A 26448-nucleotide genomic window follows, 5' to 3' on the forward strand; every position below is an offset into this window, starting at 1 on the left:
CAATGTCTCGCTGTTTTTTGAAAGAAAGAACGTGTCCTATGTGAACGCCCTCTAATCCTCTCTAGAGATTTGAATGCTGCTGATTTAATGGAGTATAAGTCACAATGAACAATATTGAAACAAATAGCTGTCTAATGATGTAATAGAATAAACAAAAGAAAACATTCTCACCACATATCTAGGAGATGTCAATACTTATTGCACGGTAGTCTATGTATGATATTTTGTAATGTCTCACCTCCTAAGGGCACGTTGGATATTCAGATCTTTTAATACATGGGAAGATACTAGCAGTGACTTACCACTTCAGTTGGCCGATAGTACTTCGGATCCACCTTCACATGAATCTCTCCCGTCTCCTGACATCGGCCCACCTCCTCCTCATTCTTCCCCTCCCACCTAAGTGCGAGAACAAGAGCTTTGAACCCATTCCTTCATTTTATTTGTTTTCCAATTCAGCTGTCAGCATATGCATTACATATTTACAATATTTATTGTGTGTTTGCGTGTTGTTTTGCGGTCTTGTACAGCCTGTCGGCAATCAACACCAGATGTGTCAGATTAACCAGATGGGTGTAATCTGAGGTAGATGTGTGTGTACGCGTGCTCTCACACAATGGTTTTGCCCACGTGTTTGAAGGCCTTCTCCACGAACTCCCGTACGCTGTGCACTTCCCCTGTCGCAATGACAAAATCGATAGGCTCCTCCTGCTGCAACATCAGCCACATCGCCTAAAACAAACAGAAACAACAAGATCGATATCATTATTATGAGGCACGTTCCATTTCAGAAGACGCAGATGTGATTGATGATATAATATCAATATGATGACCTCATATAACAGTATCAAAACAGCTTTATTTTCTCAGGTTCACATTTGAGATCAAGTATCAAGACTCCCCCGCATACACACAACACAGATTCAACGCAGACACATCTGCTCCCAGTAGGATGTGCTTTTATGTGGTTACGATCTTACACACACCCCAACACACAAACACACATGGCCACCCCCATCCTGACGTCAACACTAGGCCTCATGGGATGCCAATTGTGGGAATAAAGCACAGAGTTCCCAAGTCCATACAACCACTACACAACGACATAAACCCACAGACTATATCTAAGTAGTGATCTAGATGAAAGAGAGAGTGCTTTTGGAGAAATAAATGGTGAGATACTTAAAACAAGAATGCTTGCCAAGAGGTCAATGGGTGATAGTCTTTTGTCTTTTTTCTCTGGCTTTAGCTCCCTCTTTCTTTCTCTCATACACATTTTCTGACTCCAGGGCTTCAGCGTTTAGCCAGTTGGCCAGAGAATCGCCCCGTTCCCTTGACAGGACTGTGCTCTTTTCTTCTCCTCAGCTTGATGGAGGGATAAAGACCCCATCAGCACGTTTTATACGCTGCAGTGGGAGCGCCACACTCGGCCGCCCAACTCATTCATATTTCACTCCTGCTGCACTCACTTAAAAAACCTCTCAAATGAGATAACAGACAGACAGAAAGAGAAAACCATAAAATGAAACACTGAGGGAACTCACACTGCATTGTGATGGATACAGATTTACAAAGTCTAAGCAATCAAACTGTATTTTAAACATCTGTGGGTTAATTAAAAATGACTGTTCTACATCACAAACCACTAAACACCCACTGTGAAGGATAACGATCTTGTTCAGAGCTGCTCTATTTGATTTAGTCTAGTCTGAAATGTAGCGATTCCCTCAACACACAGATGAAGAGATCCAAAATAGATTTTTTGGTATAAGTGAGAACATTTATTAGCCATAAATATACATTTTTCACTGACCAATAAAATGTTATTTCACATTATTTTATTGAGTGCAATACATAAACACCCCTCACACACCTGAATGTTTGCAGGCAAGTGCATCCACTTAAAAATGCCTAATGTAGAAATGTTGCGGTTTTATTAAATATTGAAGTCTGTTCAAGCAGAATTTTTTCTTCTGTAAGCATTTTTTTTTAAATTAAGAATATATATTTTGTCCAAATGACAAATGATTTTTTAAAACATATTTGTGACAAATAGCTCAAGTCACTGTGTCACTGGCAGCTTTCAGCATGTGTCACAAAAACATGAAAACAACACACTGCAATGTTGTTCCTCATATTTTTGTTGAGGAATATTCGTGTATGTGTTGTCACAGAGTTCTGGAGAAGATGAATGTCTGACAGTACATTTTCCCCTGAGGTAAAAGTTGTTAGTCGCAACAGATGTTTTCTTTAGAAGAAGCACATCACTGACATCAAGCTGGGGTCAGACTACTTACAGTTTGACAAACCATATAATGTTGCAATTCCTAATAAAAATGTTGCAATTCTTAAAGTACCAGCTTATTGGCAAGTAATACAAAGGTTTTACTGTCAGTTGGTGCTGTGAGTGCTAATGCCGGAGTATACACACAAAATATGTAATCATGACCATGATGACACCATGAGGCAAGTAAGGTCAAAGGTCAAGACAAAGCTTTCTATCTTCACCAATACAGCTTCTAAATGATGAAACCTACATGTAACAGTGTGTCTGTGTGTGAGAGAGAAAGACTGAAGAGAAAACAAGAGGGACAGACATAGAGGTCAAGTGAAGGGAGGAAATGGTCTGCAACATTCTCTATTTTAGTCACAGCAAACAGCATTCTTGGATTTTTCACTCTGTTTCACTCTTTCTCACACTGATGGCAAAGTGAAGCACTGTAACTGATTCATTTCTGAAACCTTCTCCATTGTGTTCGGTTTGCTTTAACAGTCATTATTATTCCGCAACTTTCTGGATTTGTCAGCAAGGACTTTTGTGAAATGTGAGGTGGTTTAGCGCCACTGTAAATGTATCCAACAGGAAAAATATTCTGAACTGAAACCCGGCTCATACTGTATCGGTCTTAACATCCCTTGCTTTCCGTCCTTTTCTCTCCATTCCTCCCTCACGCCTCTCTCCAAGGATCATTAGCACTGTGAGAGACAGCCGAGAGGCCTGCAGCACAACTCCCTTCCTTCCTGTTCACACACACTCTCTCTTGGCGTTATGGCAGGGGTTTGGACGCTCTGAGGCTCTCTGGCCATTTCAGCCACAAATGTGCAAACTTTGTGTATAAAAAAGAAAAGTAAGAAGATGCTTTCATCATTTGTGTACATGGTTCGGTAACTCGTATGTGCTTTTGTCCCACAATATCATACTCCTAGGACTCTAAAGGTCTTCAAATAACTTTTGACGATTCCAAGATGATCGTGCTTCTCTGTTGCGGCCCACACCTCATAGCTTGCCACGGACTAGTTTGCCGCCCTATATTAGATCCTCTCCTTCTACTGATGATTTTAAATCCCATCTTAAAGGAACAGTTTACACAATTTAAATATTTTCAGTATTTACTTACACTATCATCGAAATAAAAACTGATCTGCTTGATCTTAATAAATTAGGTCAATAATATGAATTGCTTTATAAATAAATGTGATTTGATCTGACTAGAAAAAGTAAAAAAAAACAAAATACAATTTAAAATAAAATTATTATTCTGCCTTAAAGGGACAGTTCACCCAAAATGAAAATTGTCATATTTTTTTTTTACTGCCCTCATGTCATTCCAAACCTGTGAAACATAAAACAAGATATTTTGAAGAATGTTTAAACTGTCCAAAACAACACTGGACACAACTGATCTTTATTGTATGTAGAAAATAAAAAATATATTTTTTGTGTTTCACAGAAAAAAGGTTATACAGGCTTGTTCAGTCCAGCGCCAGGGCTTAGGTCACTTCCCTTTAACACTGGCCTAACACAAAAATTACCACCTGATCCTGATTCAGTGTTCCTCCTGCCATCCGTCCATGCAGGCAAACATAAAGTTGGATGAGAGAGAGGTGAGTTTAAAAGGAGGTGAGAGAGAAAACAAAGGATTAACTGTGATGACACCCTCTCCTCGGCCTCAGTGGCTCTTTTGTTTTTATGCATCTGGGTGAGTGACTATATTTCCACGCAGGCACTTTTGAATTAAATAATCTTGAAATATTCAAATCATATTAAATTTTGGAATGGTAAACTATGACATATTATGCAATCACTGGTCATATGACCATATGCATCCAATCACAATTTTCAAACAAATTTACATTACATGGGTGGTTAATTTTCCAAGGGGAAATGTTATGAACGTTTACGTAATTACACTACCAGTCAATATTCTGAACACTCCTACACATTCTTCATTATTACTGTTTTTACCACAGTTTAGAAAAAAAAAGGTGCAAATTGTCAAAACTATAATATAGCACTAATTGAAGTATGGGAAATATGTAGTAAAACCAATTATAATGTTAATCTTCTTCAAAGTAGCCATCCTATCTAGATCACTGTTCTGTAAATGTCACGCATTTAAAAAAATGTTCTGTTTTGTAAAGAAATACATACATAGGCAAAATTTAAATTAAAACTAAGCCTTTAGATCAAATAATTTTAAGATAATGAGTAACCAATTTAGGCCAACTGCTTAAAAAGTGCAAATTTTGGACTAGTAGCCTATAAAAATATATGCATACCCTTAAGATAGTCAGAATTGTGATGAAAAAAGGTAAAACTAAAGTTAAAAGTTAAGAAAAAAGTATTATATATATATATATATAAAAAATAATTATTTATTTACAATTTTAGTTTTTTACAATTTATTACTTTAATTGTAAAGTAAAAACCGAAGTAAAAACATTAAACAAAACATTTCATAAAAAGTTGACTTGTTTTATTAACTTATATTATTATTATTCAAAGGAAAAAAATAAAATGCATCTTTCTTAAAAACAAAAAAACTAAATAAATTCCTCTCATATATGATGTAACCTTTTGGCTATTTACATTTGTTTTAGGTTTGTTACTCTGCAATAAACAAACCTGCTGTTCTCTCTGCAACACTGAATCCAATTCAACCAAACATGCATTTACGATTGCAACACAAAAAAGTAAAAAAAAAGAAGTGCCCACACACTCCAGCTCACTTTATGCCATGTGAAGAATTCCTCACATAAGAACTGTACGAGTCTTTCAGGTAGATCTTGCCCTGTAATAATACAACTATTCATAACTATCCACCGGGAAGGACACACACACACACACACACACACACACACACACACACACACATAGCCTGGAACTGACTCTATAGCTCCAGGAGTCATTGGTTTAGAAGGGTGCCTGTTTTTAAAAGCCTATTTTTATTTTTGGAGCTGCTGAAAGTTTAAATACTCCCCTTTACCCACCACAACACACACACGGACACAGTCTTTTTTTTGTATGGAGCACAGAAGTACTCTGTTTAAGGCAGGTGGTTTGAATTAGGCAGAGACAGGCTGTCATATGGTGACACTTGCTCACACACACACTGAACGAGAAAGAGGGCGAGAGTGTGAAAGAGCAGACACCACTAAATGACTGAGTGAGAGAGACGATGAGAGTGTGTTTTTGACCGCGGATCACCTGGTTACTTCATTAATGCTATTTTAAATGGACTTTTCCACACAGCTCAAGTTACTTTTCCTGGCCAATACAAATGATACACTTATACACAGAGTTCACCATTACACACACGTCAAAAACATGGCATAGTTCCAGTCAGACCATCTGAGCTGATGCATGACTGGATGTGTTCGATGGTCCATATCAGAACCATATCATCTCCTAAAGCGATATTTCGCCAAAAAACATTATTTGTCTCCCCCTTCCATCCAAATTTTCATGAATTTAAATAACACAAAATTGGAATGTCAAAAAAAAAAAAAAAAAAAACATTGAAAAAATTATAAAGCAGTGTTTCCATCCCTAAATTTGGATAAAAATACATGGATGACTAGCAAGGCTTAAGTGCTTTTTATTGACACTAGAAATGTGTTCTTTTAACGCTAACTTAATATTAATTATTAGATTTAAAATATTTTTTAATTGTGTTAACAGTATTTTTATTTTATATTTGACATTCTTTCAAATATCTGCTTGCTTTTTAATAACTAATATTATATTTAACAATTTTTCATTGTTAAAATAATTTCATAATAAAAATTATTTTTTCAATTATATTATATTTGATAATTGCAAAAACCTGCATATATTTTCGATTATTAATTATTATTATTTTCATTCTTAACATTATTTTACTTTATATAAAACATTATTAAATATTAATAAATTAATAATAATAATAATAATAATAATGAACAATTATTAATATGCATATATGTTATTTATTTTTTTTATAAAAAAAATATTATTTTTAATTTTTACTAATTCTTTTTATAAATTTAAATTTTTTGGAAATTATTTGATGAATAACCTGCTGAAGTATGTTCCGAGATGCAGGCTGGGAATCACTGTCCTATAGTAGGTTTGAGTGGTATGCTTATCACTATATTGAGGCTGAAGAGCCAGACTTTAGATCGTCATATCGATCATGAAAATGACTGACCAGTAGAGACAGGAAGAAACTATAATCTGATGGAAGATAAAAAACGGTTACAGATGCAGTTTATTGACTGGAACTCATATGCATCCAGACAGTGAAACGTGTGTGTGTGTGTGTGTGTGTATGTGTGCGTGTGTGTGTGTTTGTGTGAGAGAGAAAGAGAGAGCAGTCAAGATGGTTATCAGGGGCTGTTTAGCCCCTCGTTGAGAGCAGATTGGTTACAAATTGGAAAATGAGGAACAGGTGTGTGAGCGGGGAAACACACTCCCATACACATCCATTAGCAGTGCACACAACTTCTGTGACCACAGAAACTCTGCAAGCGGGAAAACAGAAGAGTTCAACAATGCCTTCTATAAATGTTCGCAATAAACACAGATGTGACATCATGCACACACACACTCACACACGTCCTCTCCTGTCTGTTTCACAGGTGGCTTCATTTTGTGTGGTCATATAAAAGTGAAAGGTCAAGCTGTAACACTGTTGGGAATTTTCTCACACATTAGGACTCTTTTAATTGTATTTGTGTGTGTGCGCGAGACAGACAGAATGAACATTTATGTGTCCAAGACTTCTGCCCAATGAACACCCAGTGTGAGAGAATGTGTGTGAGACAGAGTGATGACAGTTGTATTTGTGGAGGCATGCCGTGTTGGCGAATCTTACTGCTGATGCTTTCCCCAGGTGAGTTTTTACTGCCTGGAGTACAATGAACAAAGAGAGGTGTGTGTATGTGTATCACTTCTTTTCTTGCCTGTCTTAGCACCGTCACAAAGACAGACAGAAGGATCTGCCTTCACTTGGTCAGAGGTGCAGAAAAATCAGTCCTGAAGCATAGAGGTCTCTGTAAATGTGGATTAAAAAAGCAGTGAAGCAAAAGATTGGAAATCTGATATGAACCAAGAAAATATCTCAAAACAAAGAAGGAAAGAGCAAAAATAAAGTCAGAATTACAGATAGGTCAGGATGGTCAACTAGTTGTCCAATAAGCAACAAGTCAATTAATGAGAAAGATTTCTTTAAATTGGTTTAAATTGGAATTTAGATACTGGAAAATTTAAATTAAAAAATTAACTCAATGAATGTCAATACAAATTGACAACATCAAATTTCAAGACAACTTAACTAGTCAGAATGTTGTATTTTTTCCTATTAAGCCTATATTATATTATATATATTATATATGAGGTTCAAGATTTGGAAGAGTTATTATATCCACTGAAGGGAAAAAAATAAACAACAATACAGTAGGGAAAGATTGTAATGCTTCATCTGTGTGCACATTTTCCTTAAATTTCTGTCATTTTTGCCTAAGAAGATAAAACTTCCTCCTGTCTAGTGCTATCAGTGAAGCTAGATCCAATCCAACCGATGTGATGATTATTATGATGTGGGAGTTTGTATAATGAATCAATGAACTTGCAAGCTGGCACGTGTCTATATCAGGCTAAATGAATGCAAGGCGGTGAGTGTGTGGCCATTAAACTCTGTAATCTTTTTAAAAAGGCACAATTAAACCGTTCATCTAAACATACACGTACAGACAGTACAATCATCTCACTTTACCAACAATCAGGCTTAAACAAACATCGGCACACATCCACAAGACCGAACCTCTAATCTACAGATTAGCAGCGATATTCACAACACAAAGGAAGCCCTCTAAAGGAAATAAGAGGAGGAGAGAATGAAAGGTGTTGGTTTCAGGTGTTTATGCAGGTAGAAAGGAAGCTAGTTCCTGCCGCATGTTTGAAACAGACTCATAAAGGAGGCCAAAACACGTCACCAACCAATAAACTGTCAAATTCTTGGTCTGAAGAATAAGGAAGAGAGGACAAAAACCTTGTCAGTGTTTTGCGCTTGGCCCGAGGTGCTGGCAGCGGTGGAGGTATGTACAGAATGTGCTGTTTTGATAACTGTTAAAGATCAGCACTGCCTGAACCTCGGATACCTGTTTGTTTAATTCGGATTTAATATCTGCAGCGGTTCTATATTAGATCTGATTAGATCTGTTAGACACCTGATCTGGGATGGTTTAACCTCTTGTCAGTCTATTTCAAATATACAGCTTAAAACCTAATTAAAACCTTATTAGCCTGGGAAAAGAACGGCGCAACTAAAATAAGTTGTGCGCACAAGTATGGCTGCTCCTCTGGACTCCTGCAGACTCCAATGAAATCGGAGAACTAAAAAGAAACAAAACAAACCGTAAGAAAGAGCTCTTCTCTGGAGGTGTTTTCGTAAAATATGCTGACAATTCCCATGGTCGCTCAGACCACCTCTGAGATCGTCATGTTTGTATTAAAATGTGTTTAAGAGTGAAAGTGAGTCATCAGGGAAAGTCGTGGTGTGTTTATGTGAACGTAGCTGCTTAGTGCATGTGTGTTTGTGTACCACAAGGAACATATTTCACTCTAATTCAAAATTTTGTCAGATTCAGCATTTTTTTTAAAAAGTCTTTTGATAGACATTAATGAAACATGCATGTGTGTGTGGGTTTGATGGCATCTGACCATTTAAACAAAATGGACATTATCAAAGAGAATCGGCTGTTAACTATTACCACAGATAATCATCAGTGTCAAACACGCCGCTTTGCAAAACACCTAAAGGTTATTCCTCAAAATTTGTGTGTGAATGATGAGAATAAACTAGAAAAATGAAAGAAAAAAAAAAAAAGTTGCACTGATATAGAAATTCAGATACAACTGATTATTTGTTTTTATATTTAAGATCAAAAACAAAAAGAATGGGCAGTGTTCATTTTGCCATTCATCCCATAAAATTGTGCTTCAAAATAAAATCAGGCATTAAAACCTTATAATTTTAAAGAAGAAAAGATGGAAAATATATTTTATTGTTTGGGAAGAAAAGCATACTGCTTGAATGGAAAAAATAAAGACAATGATAATGATAATAAAATTGTGATAAAATTGAATAACTATTGATATTGGATAAGGATATATTGTGTATCCTTAATGAATAGCCGTTTGTGAGAATGTGAATGTATGTGAACTATGAGGTTGTGTGTCAGGAATGCTGGGTAAAATTTGACCCTCCACTTTTATATCGCTGTTGGTCATGGAAAGCTGGGATTCAGTTATTCTATATTCCCTGTGTGTGCATATGTGGATGTGTATCTCAGAAGCCCATGTATGCCTAATAAAATTCATTTTCTTTTTTTTTTTTTTTTAGATCGCAATGTAAAAGAAATGATTTTATCTTCGCTTTCATTGAAAACATTTCTAAAGTCAACAGGTAATACCACAAGACACATGTTTATTTAAAAAGGCTGCCAAAAAAGTACAAACTACATGAAACTTTCAGCTTTGGTTTGAAACTCTGATTTAAGAGTTTTTCTGAAAATAGTTGTTAATGCCAAATAACCATTAAAATTCCTAAAGAGAGGAAGCGGTCACAGCGCTGAAAGTCTGTTGCCGAAATGTTCTGACATTGTGGAGCCATTTAAACTAACAGTCCTGCAAAGGAAATACCATATCTACCAACACACACACACACACCACTCTCTATTCACCTAGTGAGACAAACACATTCAATAAAACATCCAACCTCATGAACGTACAGTGACATACATGTGCGCACAAAAACGCACAGACTTCAGTTAGAAATATATGAAGTTATAATGAAATAAATTTTTTTCATATTGGATTTGAAAGCCCTGAAATCAGAATCATATGTTGCAATTTCAGGGAGACAGACTGTGATATGTTCAACCTGTAGGGAGGTGTGTGTGAGTCAGTAGTCAGACAGTGTGTGTGTGTGTGTGTGTGGAGGGTAGGAGGAGAAATACCAGACTGTACGCATAGTAGAGGCTATAGATCACGAGCGTGATGGTGTGTGATTCTTCAACACCTGTACTGCATAAATTCTGAGCTACGGCAGCAGTACAACACAATTCTAATAACATAGAGTGAGAGTCAGCTACTGTAAAGATTATAACAAGGCCCAGCTGTGTGTGTGTGTGTGTATAGAGCCCGCTCAAGCTTCCTGCACACCCCACATGGTTTGTGTGATCAGGTTTTGATTGTGTTTGGCCGCGCGAGCCTGAAATGAGGCAAATGACTTTTTGATTAAACACTGCATAGAAAAAAAGGCCATAGAACATAATGAACAGAGCTGTTATTGAGAAACTTATGATGATAATGATAACAAACATGCAAAAATCCACAATACATATTGATTTTCTGCAATAAAAAAAGCCCAAAGTGTATATTTGCAAATAATGTTGGCAATTAAATAAAAAATAAAATATCTGCAAATTTTCTGGAAAAAGATCACAAGACAAAAATGGATATGTAGGGGAGAGTGGGGTAAGATGTGTCAAAGGCTATCACCCTCTTAATCTGAAATTGTGTATATTTAGTGTCATGTGGTTACATATTTAAAAAGTGGCCATCATGTACAGCTGCCTGTGATTAATAAAACTGCATTTGCAAAGTAAATATTCTATATGGCAAGTAAAAATTATTTTCTGTCAATGCAAATGTAATCAGGTCAAAAAATATATATCATGCATGTTGAAAATGTAGAAATCATTTAAATATAAAATGACCCCCCCCCCCCCCAAAAAAAGTAGCTGTGGGGTAAAGTGTGTCAGATGGCAGTGGCTCAAGTTTTTATATTTATACTGAGCTTCGACTCCAAATGCAGAAAATACTATTGCTAATAACAAACATTATTACAAACTGATAAAAAAAAAAAGTTTCAATACATTGAAATATTCTAAATATGAAAACTTCTACCTGGTTGGTTTATAAAAATTTTGGAAAGGAGATTATGATTTTGTTTTTTTATTAAATTGCTTTTATCTTCATATTTATCCCATGACACGACACTGTTTACCCCTGACAAGGGGCAGGTTGTATGACTCGACTAGAGAAATTATATTTCTATGGTCCTATGTTATGAGCGTTCTTCAAATTTCAGTTGAAAGCAGACATCCTGAATTATAATTAGCTATGCAAGTTTTGCCTCTTCCTTCTTGCCTACAGAGCAGCTTAAGTGAAATGTGGCTTAGCTTACCCCACTCCCCCATAGCTCATATATACACACACACTCACAAAGATATCTAGATAACACATTCACACAAACACTCACACTCTTGTTCTAAATTACGTCTCCTCCTTCTAAAAGCCAGCACTTCCTGTAGAGACAGGAAGCACTCACTCAGTCAAGCAGCCAGTCTCTACTGATTTCCTGAGATTTAAACAGAGGAACCATTCAGGCCATTTAAACAAATGTTAGCATTCTCTCACTCCCTCGCTCCCTCTCTCTATCACACACACTTTTACACAATAATGAAGTGTATTGGCGTGACAACACCCCTGTCAAACAGCAATTCAATAACTACTTTATTTTTCTCCAGAAGAGGGACATATTAGTCAACATCCCAACAAACCCACAGAAAAACAACATTCTATTTCCCTCATGTCATATCTGATAATGTCCAGATTACGTATGTGTATGAGAGTACTCATATCGCATGAACCTAATTTTTGGCAGTTCAAATATAATACGATATGATGTTAAATCAATATGGCAAGGATTATGAGAGAGAAATACAGAGTGTGGTTGTGTGTAAAACTACAAACTATGAAAATGTTTAATTGTGTAATAAAATAGGGGTTCTTTAACCTGCTCTGTGGGTGAATTTACAAGGAATCGAGGATCCTGCCACCCACTGAAGTGCACACCACCACCCCCACCCCCACCGGTCAGGTTTAATGGGCAGAGCAGTGTTTGACCTTTAACCCCTAAACCCTAAAGCAGAAACTTTGACCATTAAACAGTCCCTCCAAGCCTATTATCCAATCAAATGCATCAGCGCGCACATCTGGATACTGCATGAGTGTGTGTGTGTGTGTGTGTGCAAGTGCGTAACGTAAGAGTGCAGAGATGATTAATGCGGGGGGTGCATGGCAGACTGCAGTGTCATTAAGACGTTTAAACGTGACATGAAATAGTGCTCTAGTTTCACTGGCTCAACCAGACCATTCAAACTACTGTGTATCGTTGCCAGTGTGTGTGTGTGTGTGTGTGTGTGTGTGGATGAACTGCTTTTCATTCAATGTCTGTGTGTGTGTGAATGAAAGACAAAAAAAAAAATTTATGAAAAAGAAAAAGACAAACAAACAGACAGACAGATCTGAGTGACTGATTACATGTAATCTGGACTACGTAATCAGATTCCAAAAATCAAGCACATGTAATTACAGTATAATACATTATATAATGCTCATTAGGGCTGGGCAATATGGCAAAAAAAAATTATCACAATCATTTTTTTCATATCAGTCGATATCGATAATTATCATGATAAATGTCAAATCTTTATTTCTTTCAAGTTTAAAGCCAGATTTTTGCTCCAAAGTGAAAGTTGTGAAAACCAGACCATTAATTTTGCTTAACAAAATAAATATCTAAATAGAAAAATTAATTTCTTAGTTTCTGCATGTTCTAATGAGTGATATTTTTTTCAAATCAAGAAACAGGTTTGGGTTGCTTGATAATAATAATATCATAAATGTTTTGTCTCTTAGAAATACACATTTGATAGTAGCTTGAGTTAGGTTGCAGAGGTCAATTTTTATTCATTTTTAAAATCAGTAACATCTGTAAAAATTGTAGCAACCTCGGTTTTATATAGTTAAATTTATTCTGACCAAGTTTTTATTTTTTTTTATTAAGCATTGGTCTCCCATAGTAGCATACATTTAAATCATGATAAACACAGTAAAACCACACATATAGCACCTCAATACCATGGTAAAAATATAACTATGATTTTTAGGTAGCCTATTTGTATGAAAAACAATAGTCTAAAAACATTCAGTATAAATGCACGTGCTACAGCTTAATCACACATACATACTGTAATTTTATACCATTACTCCTGTAATAACATTCAGTGTGAATATCTCACATTTCTGCCACAATACCATGGTTCAGTGAGTGTTACTACAGTAAATCCATGGTAAATGATGGCGATGTGTAGATTGAAAAGCCTTCTGACTGTCTCGTTGCGTTGCATACACTGTTTCTCCTGTTTGGCTTTAAACTAGTTTAAATCACAGAGTCATTTGTGTTCATCGCTGAATTGAAGTGTTTCACACTGGATCTCACAGCGCTGTTTAGTGGTCGTGTGACCGATTAAACGCATCTGCTCCAGTGAGCGCACGCCGCACGGCAGTTTGAACTGTGATCCGAGAGGATAAACGGTCCATGTGTCGCGATTCAACTGAGTCACAGTGTTTTGTTTCCCTTTTGGCGCATTAAACATTATATCAAACATTTATCGAATTCTTCATATCGTTTTATCGAGGAAAATTGTATCGCAATAATTATTGTTATCGAATTATCGCCCAGCCCTAATGCTCATTATCAGACTGCAGTTACTTTTTATGGATTTCATGATTACATATTCATACAATGGCAGTGTATTATTAATTCTTCCTAATTCTTTTAAATTTTTCTCTCTAAAAAACCTACTGTATATCATACCATTTAGCTTTGACTATTTTAACAAATGTTGTGAAAATAAATTTGTAAACCAAGCTTCTGAATTTGGGGGGAAAACACCTCTTATGCAATTAGACCATATATGAAACAAATAATTGTGCAAGTTACTATCTCTGAGGAAGTTCATATTTTAATAAGAACACATTCACATGTTTATAATTTGATGTCACTGAATGGTCATATTGACATGCAGGTAAACAAATGAACTATCTTGTTTTTTTTCTTCGTTATTTAAGTGTTTAAATAATTTATTTAACATTTTTATGATTGAATTATTAGCTTTTTATCAGCTCTCACACTAGAGCTGGGCGATATGGCCTAAGAAAAAAATCCCAGATTTTTTTACAAAAAATCAGATTCACGATTTAAATCGACCCCCCCTACTTAAAATCAATCTGCCGATGACAAAGAGGTTGTTCAAAACAAGTTTTAACTTCATTTTGTTTTGATTTTCCCTTCTGGGATTTAATCTGGATTTCCCCCTTGGGGTTAAAGTGCAATCAGAAACAACAAGCCAAAAAGACAAGATGGCAGGCCCTGCCATTGTAAAAAGTGAATATGTAACTTAACATAACGTAGCATAACATAAAATTATGTGACCCTTTTTGATAAGTTTTCTTTAAACACAAGTTTTAACATCTTGCTATTCAGATAGGAGGTAGTTCTGATAAAGTGCAAACAAAACATTCAACAGCATTAAATATCAGGGACTGTTTTGGCGGGATGATGACAAATGGTTTGCAGATCCTCAGGACCACTGACAAACATCTGATCTTGTAAAATGTGTGGTAAGTACTGCTCCATAGTATAAACAGTACATGCGGTCGCGAATCTCGAAAGTGAAACTAAAAAACGATCGTGCATTCAAAAGCAGTTTCAATGCCAGGCGTAATCCCTGATGCCCGCAATTTTATATACAATCAGGGCTCTACGCTTACTTTTCTTTTTAGGAGCGTGTCAAATCAATAATCAAAAATTCTGATCAAAAATTAACCTTTCCATTACGAGGTGATATTTGACTCAAAGTGATTTACAGGGAATTTTGTTTTTACCTTTGTAATGGCATTTTTCTAACTTTATTAAAAGTATGTTATCTTTTATATCAAATAAAAAAAATATATAAGCTTTTTATCATTTCTAATTAAAACAACAGAATAAAAACAAGTAGAATAAGAAGTAGAATAAGATACCAATCAAATGAAATCAGTATTTAAGAAATACATTTGTACTACAGAGGTGGCACAGAAGAACAGAAGTGGCTTGTAGGTGTATTTTCAGATGTTTAATGAGGCTCAGAGGTTGCATAAGTGCAATTAAATTCATAAATTCATGTTGAGGTTAATGTTTTAAACATACAATTTTGAATGTAGAAATATTAAGGCCCAGTTTCACAGACAGGGCTTAGACTAAACCAGGATTAGGCCATAGTTCAACTAGGAGATTTAAGTACTTTTTATTAACATGCCTTAGAAAAAAAAAACATTACTGGTGTGCATCTTGAGACAAAACAAAGGCACTGATATGTTTTAAGATCAATCAGTTCAAGTTTATTTCAGTTGAAACAACTCAGAATTACATTTTAGTCTGGGACTAATCTTAAGCCTTGTCTGTGAAACCGGGGGTAAATGACTTAAATAACAGAAAAGATACTTAAAATTTAAACTAAAACTGCCGGTAGGTGGCGGTATGCCACTGATTTTATCACTGAAACATTCATTTAATTGATTCGTTCAAACAGCTGATTCATTCAGGAATGAAGTACATGACTGTCTTTATGAATGGATAATTGAATCATTGACTCGCTAGATTCATTTAAAAACGCAGTTCATTCATAAACGAAACACCGCTGTGTTTGAATGGAGATGCGCTGCGACTTAGCTGGGACTTTGTTTGAAACTATTTTCGTTGATGAAATAGAGCAAAATAAGGCAATAGTGTTGTTGTCAGACAATATAAGTCATTTAATATTAACTTCTTGTTTAATGAACTGTTGTATTAAATCAATATCACGTTTGAAAACTCCCTTAATAATCATTAAAAGCTGTCATTCATCTTAGTTCATCGCGATCTCACAAAACTCCATTATAATCAACGAAGCTCCTTACACTGTGTAAATAAGAGATTCATTGTGCTCTGTCTACACTTCTTTGGTTGTGTGATTCATTACTCAACGCTGCAAAAACACGCAAGTACATTAGATACCTTTAAAGCTCCCTCAGCACAAACACAAATATGCTGATCGGGTAAGTCGCACTGGTGCTCCTAAATATTTTTTCATAATCGCAGGCAGTAGTTTTCAGTCGCAAATGGGATCACGAGCGTAGGGATGCTCAGGACGCACATGCGCACTGAAGTTATTTAACAGTAATCCGTTTTTCCACATGTTCATGGCCGTTGTTTCACAGTTGAAAAGAGACGGACATCAAAATAGCTGCAATAACTGCAACAACAGACGCTCACATTGAAAGCGCTTGTGAGCGAGAGGGTATGAGACAGATCAGTTATCAGTCATTACTTAACGGGGAAAAATAGAGCAGACACTGAACATGGTTGAAGCTTTCTAGAGCGCGTGTGCCGACTGCCTGCGCTCATGTACAACTTCAAATGGAGTATACTTTGAAAGACTGCGTGTTCGCGTACAAAAACGAAGTAAAGTTAGGCCTTTAACATCATGATGTTTATCAGCCATCGGCGATGGACGATGGCATCTATCGGCCAAACCATATATGGCAAACGCACGGGGGGAGGGCTGAGCTCATTCGGAACTACTGGAACTCAGAGGGTAGCGTCGGTGGATGTTAAAAAGAAAACCGATTTTCATTCAAACAAATCGACGTAAACTACACATTCGAGTTAATCGATAAAATCGATTTATCGCCCAGCCCTATCTCAAACCCACTGTAGTTCCTACATTAAGCTCAGATTTGGAAACAATTTTTATTTTATAATGTTGATGTCAAAATTTTTTATGTTTTTGGGATTAGTGATCTGCATTTAACCCATCCAAAGTGCACACACACACCGTGAACACACACCCGGAGCAGTGGGTAGCCATTTTATGTTGCGGCGCCCGGGGAGCAGTTGGGGGTTTGGTGCCTTGCTCAAGGGCACCTCAGTCGTGGTATTGAGGGTGGAGAGAGCGCTGGACATTCACTCCCCCCACCTACAATCCCTGCCGGCCCGAGACTCGAACCCACAACCTTTGGATTACGAGTCCGACTCTCTAACCATTAGGCCACACATTTTTTGCCTTTTTATATCAATATGGTACATTTAATGGTAAGTTTAAAAGTCGTCTGATAACAAAAAAAGTAATCTAAAATGTAGTCAGAATACATTGCCTAAAATAAGTAACCTGGATTACATTACTAACTACATTTTTCATAATGTAATCTGTAATGGACTACAATTTGTAAGTAATCTACCTAGTTCGACAGAACAATAGAATTACAGAATTACAGGAACAAATGAATTGAGAGCCAGACAGACAAATATCTAGACATACATGTGTGAATAGAGAGATAAGACAGATAGATGGACCATCAGATAGAACTACATGGACAAACTGATAGAGAGAACAGAAACGGCTAGGCAGAAAAATGGATAGAGAGATACACAGACAGACAGACATATAGATAGATCAAAGGACAGAGAGAGAAAGCTATACAAATATATAGATGGACAGACAGACAAATGTGCATTAGTAAGTGTGTGTGCATGCATGATTGAATGCAGAGGTTCAGGGGTCTGCGTGGAGCTCAGAGTGGGTCCTGTTTCTCCGGGTAGGGCCATATTTGTTATTTCTATTATTTAAGACAAATGTAAAAGGAAAGAGATAAACAGTGGTACACCTGTGAAATGTGGCCCCAGGGAAACACGTGGCTCTTCAACTATTTCCTGGCCCTAAGGGAGGGGCAAAGCAGAACCAGATGAGGAGGTGACTAGATCGACCAGGTCAGATCGGGTTGGATAAGGACTTACGTTTGTGAATGTGTGTTTGTGTGCATGCACATATAGTAAGGCTATCCTGTACACTTCCCAAGCAACTCCACAAGGACTATTGAACCCAGACGTGCAACAAACTCCTAACAATTTATATACGCACACACAAAGGTGACGAAAGATGACGGGGTCCTAAAAGCATCATTTAAAACATGTCAGTTAAGTGTGTGAGATGCTCCATTAGATACAGCGGGTGAGAAGGTAAGAAAACTCATTAAGTCACTTATCACCTCCTTACATACACACACGGGCACTCAAAGGATGGCCAGTTACATTAGCCTGTGATCACCAAAGGGATGCTTTTGAATTCGAGGCGGGCACACTGACAGACATACAGCAGAGCAATGATATTACCCACATGTCTAAATAAATTTGCGCACAAACACGTTTACACACACACACTCACACAAATACACACACAGCATGCCGAGGCTCCACAAATCTCCCTCCTCCTACATGACACTATAGTTTGATGGCTGCCTGTGTCCGTCACACCATCAGATTTTTGGATAAATAGCTAACGTGGTCACGTATTGCTATGGAAAATCTATTCTTTGCTAAAGTCAGTGCCTGTCATCACAAAGATTACCACAGCTGACTGATGACCCAACAGCAGACTGTGCAAATGTGGACAGCACACACATACTCTCAAAGGAGAAAGCTGAGCTCTCCTGTTTCGATGAGTGTGGGCTGATCGGCAGGAGCTACGACAGGATTTATTACATTGTACATTTGTTCACCAGATTATAGAAATTACACACATGCACACAGCTCTGGGTAACTCACATGTTTGTTTTTGTTTTTCTTTTGTTATAATATAATAAAATATAATATAATTTAGTATAATATAATATATATTAACATAATATAATTTAATATAATATAATATAGAACCCGAATTCCGGAAATGTTGGGACATTTTTTTAATTTGAATAAAATGACAACTAAAAGACTTTCAAATCGCATGAGCCAATATTTTATTCACAATAGAACATAGATAACATAACAAATTAAACAGAAATTTTAAACATCCACTGAACGAGCTCATTTCAAATTTTGAAAAGATTCAGCTGGGAGAACATCTAGCAATTGTTGATTGACATCAGGTCTGTAACATAAAAGGGATGTCTTAGAGAGGCAGAGTCTCTCAGAAGTAAAGACGGGCAGAGACTCTCCAATCTGTTAAAGAGTGTGTAAAAAGATTGTGGAATATTTTAAAAACAATGTTCCTCAATGTCAAATATCATCATCTACAGTGCATAACATCATCAAAAGTGTCAGAGAAACTGGAGAAATCTCTGTGCGTAAGGGACAAGCCTGAAGACCTTTGTTGGATGCCCGTGGTCTTCGGGCCCTCAGACGACACTGCATCACTCATCGGTATGATTCTGTCATTGACATTACTAAACGGGCCCAGGAATACTTCCAGAAACCATTGTCGGTAAACACAATCCGCCGTGCTATCTGCAGATGACAACTAAAGCTCTATCATGCAAAAAGGAAGCCATATGTGAACAGAAGCCATTTGTGGTCCAGAAGCGCCGTCGTGTCCAGTAGGATGTTTTAGAAGGCACTATGACTGCTGAAAGGTATATAAAGGTTTTAGAGCAACATATGCTCCCCTCCAGATGATGTATATTTCAGCAGGACAATGCAAAACCAAATACTGCAGCTATTACAACAGCATGGCTTTGTAGTAGAAGAGTCCGGGTGCTCAATTGGCCTGCCTGCTGTCCAGATCTTTCACCTATAGAGAACATTTGGCGCATCATTAAACAAAAAATACGTCAAAGATGACCACGAACTCTTCAGCAGCTGGAAACCTATATCAGGCAAGAATGGGACCAAATTCCAACACCACAACTCCAGAAACTCATAACCTCGATGAGACGACGACATGATACACCATGGTAAACATGCCCCCGTCCCAACTATTTTGAGACCTGTAGCAGGCATCAAATTTGAAATAAGCTCATTTTGTGCATAAAAATGTAAAATTTCTCAGTTTGAACATTTGCTATGTTATCTATGTTCTATTGTGAATAAAATATTGGCTCATGTGATTTGAAAGTCTTTTAGTTTTCATTTTATTAAAATTAAAAAAACGTCCCAACATTTCCGGAATTCGGGTTGTAAATGTATTTCATATGTTAAAATGTAAATTATTGATGTGATGACAGCTGAATATTTAGCAGTTATTACAGTCTTCAGTGTCATATGATCCTATAGAAATCATTCTAATATGTTGATTTGGTGCTATTTTCAATTTTGAAAACAGTTGTGCTGCTTAATTATTTTTGTGGAAACAGTGTTGCATTTTTTTTCCAAGATACTATTATACTAATCAAGATACTAATACAAGATACTTCAAGATACTAATTAGAAAGTTCAAAAGAACAGGATTTATTTGAAGGTAAACATTTGCAACATTATATACGTTTTTTTTTTTTTAAACTTACTGACAAAACTTGAATGGTATATTACTCATTATTTATAAAGAAAGTAGTATTAATAAATACTACTTTATGAACTAATTTCATATACTATTTTTAAAAAGTAGTATGTAGTATACACTACATATACACAGTAAGCAGGCAGGTCAAGAGCTCAGGACACACACACACTATGCTCCTTCAGTGTTTCCGAAATGATGTGTTACAGTGGTACACTGTTCTCTGCATACAGATGCCATTTGGCAAACGGTCTCATTCTCTTGACCACAGACACACAGCATCTCTCTTCTGTGTCACTTCTTCCCCAGTCTTTTTAAAGCAAAACTCAGCTAGAGTGACTTCGTGTGTATATGTGTCCATGTGACATATGCTGCCCTAACAACCGCTATTTTTACTGGCAAACCCCAACATTACAAAAGAAAAGTGCCTGTGTGCACTAATAATTTTCCACCCAATAATATACAGCATAAATGGTCTTTCCTGCTTATTAATAATTCATGACAGATATAAAAAAATAAAAAATTAAACCGCACGCGCACGTGACTCTGGATAAATAAATCATGAAACAGGTGTGACAGATACAAAAACATGTCAGCTTTACAGGACAAAACCGAAGACAGAAGAAAAAAAGAAAGAAAAAATGAGAGGGAGTCAGAAAGAGAGAGAGACAGAAAGCAAATATGAATTATTTATGAGTGGAATAACGTGACAGATGTGGGATATTTTCATTTCCAGTAAGTAAATGCAACTCACAAACACACACACACACACACACATTTACACACTAGAACTTTGCATCACTTCAAACGGTGCAGTCTGGACTTCCCTTTCATGCTCTAATGGACAAACAAGGTCTGTCTTGAGTCTCGAGTCTCACACACAAGCACACACTCACACCTGCGGGACTCAATTTATTTAAACATGTTTCAAGTTACTTTTTCTTTTGTCCTTTTAATGTCTAATTCCCTTGACAATGATACTGGAACACAGTATGAACATGACTGTCATCGGCACAGTCGTAAAGAATATAGACTTTATAAATATGAAGAAATTATTTTAAAACTCATGTACAGACTTAAAAGATGTCATGCCAAACCTCTATGTCTTTGTGTTTCTGTTCATTCGGCGAACACAAAGTTTAACACAGCTTTTTTGTGAGGATTAACGTTGCGGTAATGTTGTGTTACGGTTATACCCGGCCGTGTGGAAAACTGGTGTGCTAACATGGAGGAAAGTGGGAAAATGTGGGCTGTTGCAAACCATGGTACACAGTCATGAATGGCCCAACACACATGCACACACCCCTCGTTACTTTCTGTGGTGAGTCAACAGAGGGTTAGATTTACTTATTTGGTCTTGATGTTGCAAAAGACAAAAACTCGGGTGCTTAATATAGAAGCTGTTAGGGTAAATATGTGACTCCACTGAATGATGGAGTGTGAATAAATATGCATGTGTGTGTGTGTACGTGTGTGAGTGTCTCCACTGTAATGACAGACTTTGGCTGCTGACTACGCAAGAGAAGAATGAAATGGACAGAAAATGGAGCGACATAGGAGGTCTGTAACTCAGTGAGAAAAGACAAGGTGAGAGGTGACGGAGGGGTCAGCCAGGTCTGGGATGGAGAGCGTGTGGGTGTGACTCTACGCTAAGAGAAAACAGACGTTAGCTGAGGGAGCCTGATATTACAGAGGCATTATGGACGTGGCGAGTCTTCATATCTATTCCAGAGAATGAGCAAACCGCAGACCATTAGACTGGATACGTCCCTGGAGCCATTAATTCCAAAAGAAACCGTGCGTGTGTGCAAAAGTAGAAAGAGACACAAGTTTTGTTCCAAAACCTAGTGAGCTGTCTCTCTGTCTACCGCCTACGTAGGCAGCATTCTAACTGTAATGAAACCTCAGAAATGACCGATTTGGAATGCTCTGCATAGGCAGAAGGGCAGTACACAAATAGCACTCCACACAGGACACTAGACTTATAATTAAGAGTTTGAAGTTAGCATGTTGCTAAGCTAATTATGAAATAGATAAGCATAATGATAAACAACAAAAACAAATATTGCATTTTAAATTTTTATGGTATATATATACCAGCATTCAAAAGTCTGGGGTCATTAAAGATTTATTTTAATTTTTTAAGAAATTAATAGATTATTGAATTGAATTGATCAATTTGATTTTTTTTTTCAAATAAATGTTGTTCTGTTAATTTTTCTATTCAAATAATCCTACAAATATTGCATTATGGTTTCCAGAAACATATTTAGCAGCACAACTGCTTTTAACTGTGCATAAGAAATGTTTCTTGAGCAGCAAATCAGCATAGAATGATTTCTGAAAGGTCATGTGACACTGAAGACTGGAGTAATGATGCTGGAAATTCAGCTTTGCCATCACAGGAATAAATTACATTTTAAAATAAACTAAAATGTATTTTTGATCAAATAAATGCAGCCTTGGTGAACATAAAAGACAAAAACAAACTTAATATTTGATAAATTTTTTTAACTGAACTTGTCTTCTTTTTAAAAAAAAAGTTTAGTAATGAGTTAGTTTAGTTATGTTTTTGACATTAATATTTATGGGGGAAAAAAACACTAAAGTCTAATACAGATTAAATTTTTTTTTTTTAAATCATGAATTACTAACATAATTACACTAAACATTTTTCATGGCCTCATTCTCATGATATAATATCCTTCCCTGTTGACTCCTGCCCTTAAATGTGATGCCACCTTAGAATTTGCACAAAATTCAGTGTCTTAAGATGAATCACATTTTAGGAGACGACCTTTTGTAACAACCTTCGAGTCGGGAACATGCCTAAGATACCTTAAAATGCTGTTTCTGTGGTCAGCTCACTAGGTTTTGGAACAAAGCCACTAAAAAGATAAAAACACCCTGATAGACTGAATGCATATGAGCAACAGAAAGCCAAAGAGAGAAAAGCTTCTAAACTCACTGAGGCTGTAATGGCATGTTCATTTTCTGCACTGCACCGCACTGCCAAAACACAGGCATAACAGAACAATGTGATCAAATTTATCTCTTTCATCCACTTTTTAAGATTCTCCTCCACTCAATAATTCTTTTCCTCCCTTTCTTATCTCCCCTCGCCCTCTCCCTCTCTCCCTCATATCTTCAGCTCGGTGAGAGGCTGAAAGTTGAGGATTCTGGTTACAGAGGGCATGTGAAGAGAGGGGAGAAAAAAGGGAGAGAACGAAATGAGAGCATCTGCTTTCATCCTCAACACAGCGGGGAAGAGCTCAGCCATGTCAATCACACAGACAGCCAGCTGCCACACACAGATGCACAAACAGACACACACACACACACACGCATGTCTTACAGTGGAATAAACCCACATTCATCATCACAAAGCCACTGTCTCACACACATTCAGGAGTCTAATAGTTGCTCATAGACATGTATGACCTCGTCTCAGCACAGAGAGCTTTACACAAGTTCAGGAATGCCCCGTGTTAAATGCTCTGCTAAATCAACCTTAAAATCAGCCCTTTCCCTAGATCACCTTACATATTGTGGGTGTGTGTATGTGTGTGTATCTGTGTGTAAGCAGGTTTTAAAGCTTGTAGTCCAAGTTCTCCCACATGAAATGAAGGAATGAACGCGTACACACACACACACACACACACACACACACACACACATTAAGGTGGTCTCAGCTTGCAGCTGTGTTTATTTATTCTGCTGGATGCTGGCCACTGGAGTTTAAGGCCCCCACCCTCCTACCCCCACCCAAAAAAAAAAACCTCACACACAAAACCAGCCACTTCATACCAAATACCCCTCAGAGTACCAACCCCTACAACACTCACCGCCAATCACAAAACATACCCGACTCACACAGACATTAGAGCGATTGCTACTGGACTTTGGTTTTATTATTAAAATTAAACTAATAATTACTATGTTTTTTTCTGGTAATAATACAAATAATAATGATAAAATATTACTACGTATACACATTTTCAACATTATTACTGTACAACTGTTGCTAATATGTTTCTTTAACTACATATTTTCATAGTCAGTAATGGACTGTTTTAATTACTCTAATCTTATAAGTAACATTTTTAACAAACCACAGAAATGATTGTCAGTCTATTTTGAGTCAGACATTATAACTTATAATAACAGTTTAATTACAGATCAACAAGTTTAATTGATCAAGATTTAGACAGATGATGCCTGAATATATATATATTATGTGTCTAATTTAAAAAAAAGCTGCATTTATTTAAATAAAAATTACTTTAGAAATGTAGCTATATTATTACATTTGCAAGTATGTATGCATGTATGTGTGTGTGTGTGTGTGTGTGTGTGTGTGTGTGGACTAGAAAACCTTACATTGTGGGGACCAACGGATTAGAAATCACACTAAATGATTGTTTTTTTTTTTTGGAAATGTAAAAAAGTACAGTGACTTCCTTACAGGACAAAATTTACAGTTTGTACAAATCATTATTTTTATGGAAAGTCCCCATAACATATTAAAACCCAAAGATTGTGTGTGTGTGCTACAAAATGAGAAAATCCTATTGGTCGAAAAGTTCCAGCTGGTTTCCCAGTCTCCTCTGAAAGCAATCTTTTTGGAAAATCCTATGCAGTCTTCACACAAAGCATTACGGCCATGAAATAAGAGTCTCTCACAGTGACGGGTCATTGCAGGTACAGTTGGTCACCGAGCTAATGAGTGATTTGATTGGCCGTTGGGTTCTCATAAATACCAGCATGATTCATCTCCAAGCTCTCTTTAGTACGCGATTGGTCAGCGGTGTGGATGGATGCGTGAGGTGAGAACGAGGACAAAATTGTTTTGTTGCTGGAGAAACAAAGCGATCTGAGGTGAAATCATCTAAAAAAATAACAAAAACATCAGCAACCTCTAAGACCCCGTTGAGAGTTACGCACTTCAGCTCAGCTTGTGTGTTTTCATAGGAATCTTTGAACTTCACTTCATTTGCGCCCTGATTTTATGCATGTTTTTAGTGGAGGCCTGAAAGTCTGAATTCCATAAAACTATAAAGCTTCAAGTTTCAAATAGCTTATTAAGTCATACAAACAGCGAACCAATTAAAACTGTGCGTGGGTTCAAGAGTTTACACAAACATACAGTGTTGATCCGTATCCAGCCTAGATGGTCACTGCAGTCACCAGATCCAGTCCGTATCCAGATCAGATGGTGGATCAGCACCCAGAGACGACCTCTACAGCCCTGAACGTCAGCGGAGACAGGACACCGAGATGAGCGCCAGAGACAGATCCCCAGCGAGGACTTCGCCATCGGGAAAGACCACTGGAACCAGTTGAGCCCTTGCAATCTGACTTTGCTGCAGTTGGAATTTAACTGCTGGTTCGTTTTGCCAGAGGAGAACTGGCCCACCGACTGAGCCTGGTTTCTCCCAAGGTTTTTTTCTCCATTCTGTCACCGATGGAGTTTTGGTTCCTTGCCGCTGTCACCTCTGGCTTGCTTAGTTAGGGACACTTCATTTCCAGCGATATCGTCGACCTGATTGCAAAGACACTATTTAAACTGAACTGAGCTGGTTGATGACATCACTGAATTCAATAATGAAATGCCTTTAACTGAAAATCTTTTTTTAATCTTTTCATTTTACATTATTGACACACTGTTTTCCTTTTTTGATATTGTGCAGTTGCTTTGACACAATTTACATAGTTAAAAGCGCTATATAAAGGTGACTTGACTTGATCTCCCACTGCCTCGACTACATGGAGTCATATCTGTACGCTTATAACTAAAAAGCACAGACATGCATAGAAAAGGCTTTGATCTCACATAAACTAATATTAATATTAAACTAAAAATTAATAACAGCTATAATAGCTGTTATTAATGTTTATGGAAAAAGGATTTTATGCTCAGCAAGGCTGCATTTGTTTGATCAAAAATACAGTAAAAACAGTAATACTCCGAAATATTATTATAAT

The 26448-nt window shown here is 36.8% G+C and overlaps 1 protein-coding gene across 2 annotated transcripts in view; it reads right to left on the reverse strand.

Moving 5' to 3' along the window:
- Positions 1–26448, reverse strand: part of LOC306880109 (GDP-mannose 4,6 dehydratase) — a 68416-nt gene that overhangs the window by 11859 nt on the left and 30109 nt on the right. For both annotated transcript variants that reach the window (XM_079433417.1, XM_079433416.1), the window contains 2 exons: positions 614–732; positions 303–399 (listed from right to left, as the gene is read on the reverse strand). In XM_079433417.1, the coding sequence (XP_079289543.1) occupies positions 303–399; positions 614–732 (216 nt within the window). The remainder of the gene's footprint in view (positions 1–302; positions 400–613; positions 733–26448) is intronic.

The sequence above is a fragment of the Barbus barbus genome (genome assembly GCF_936440315.1).
Source record: "Barbus barbus genome assembly, chromosome: 14".
In the NCBI taxonomy this organism is placed as follows: domain Eukaryota; kingdom Metazoa; phylum Chordata; class Actinopteri; order Cypriniformes; family Cyprinidae; genus Barbus; species Barbus barbus.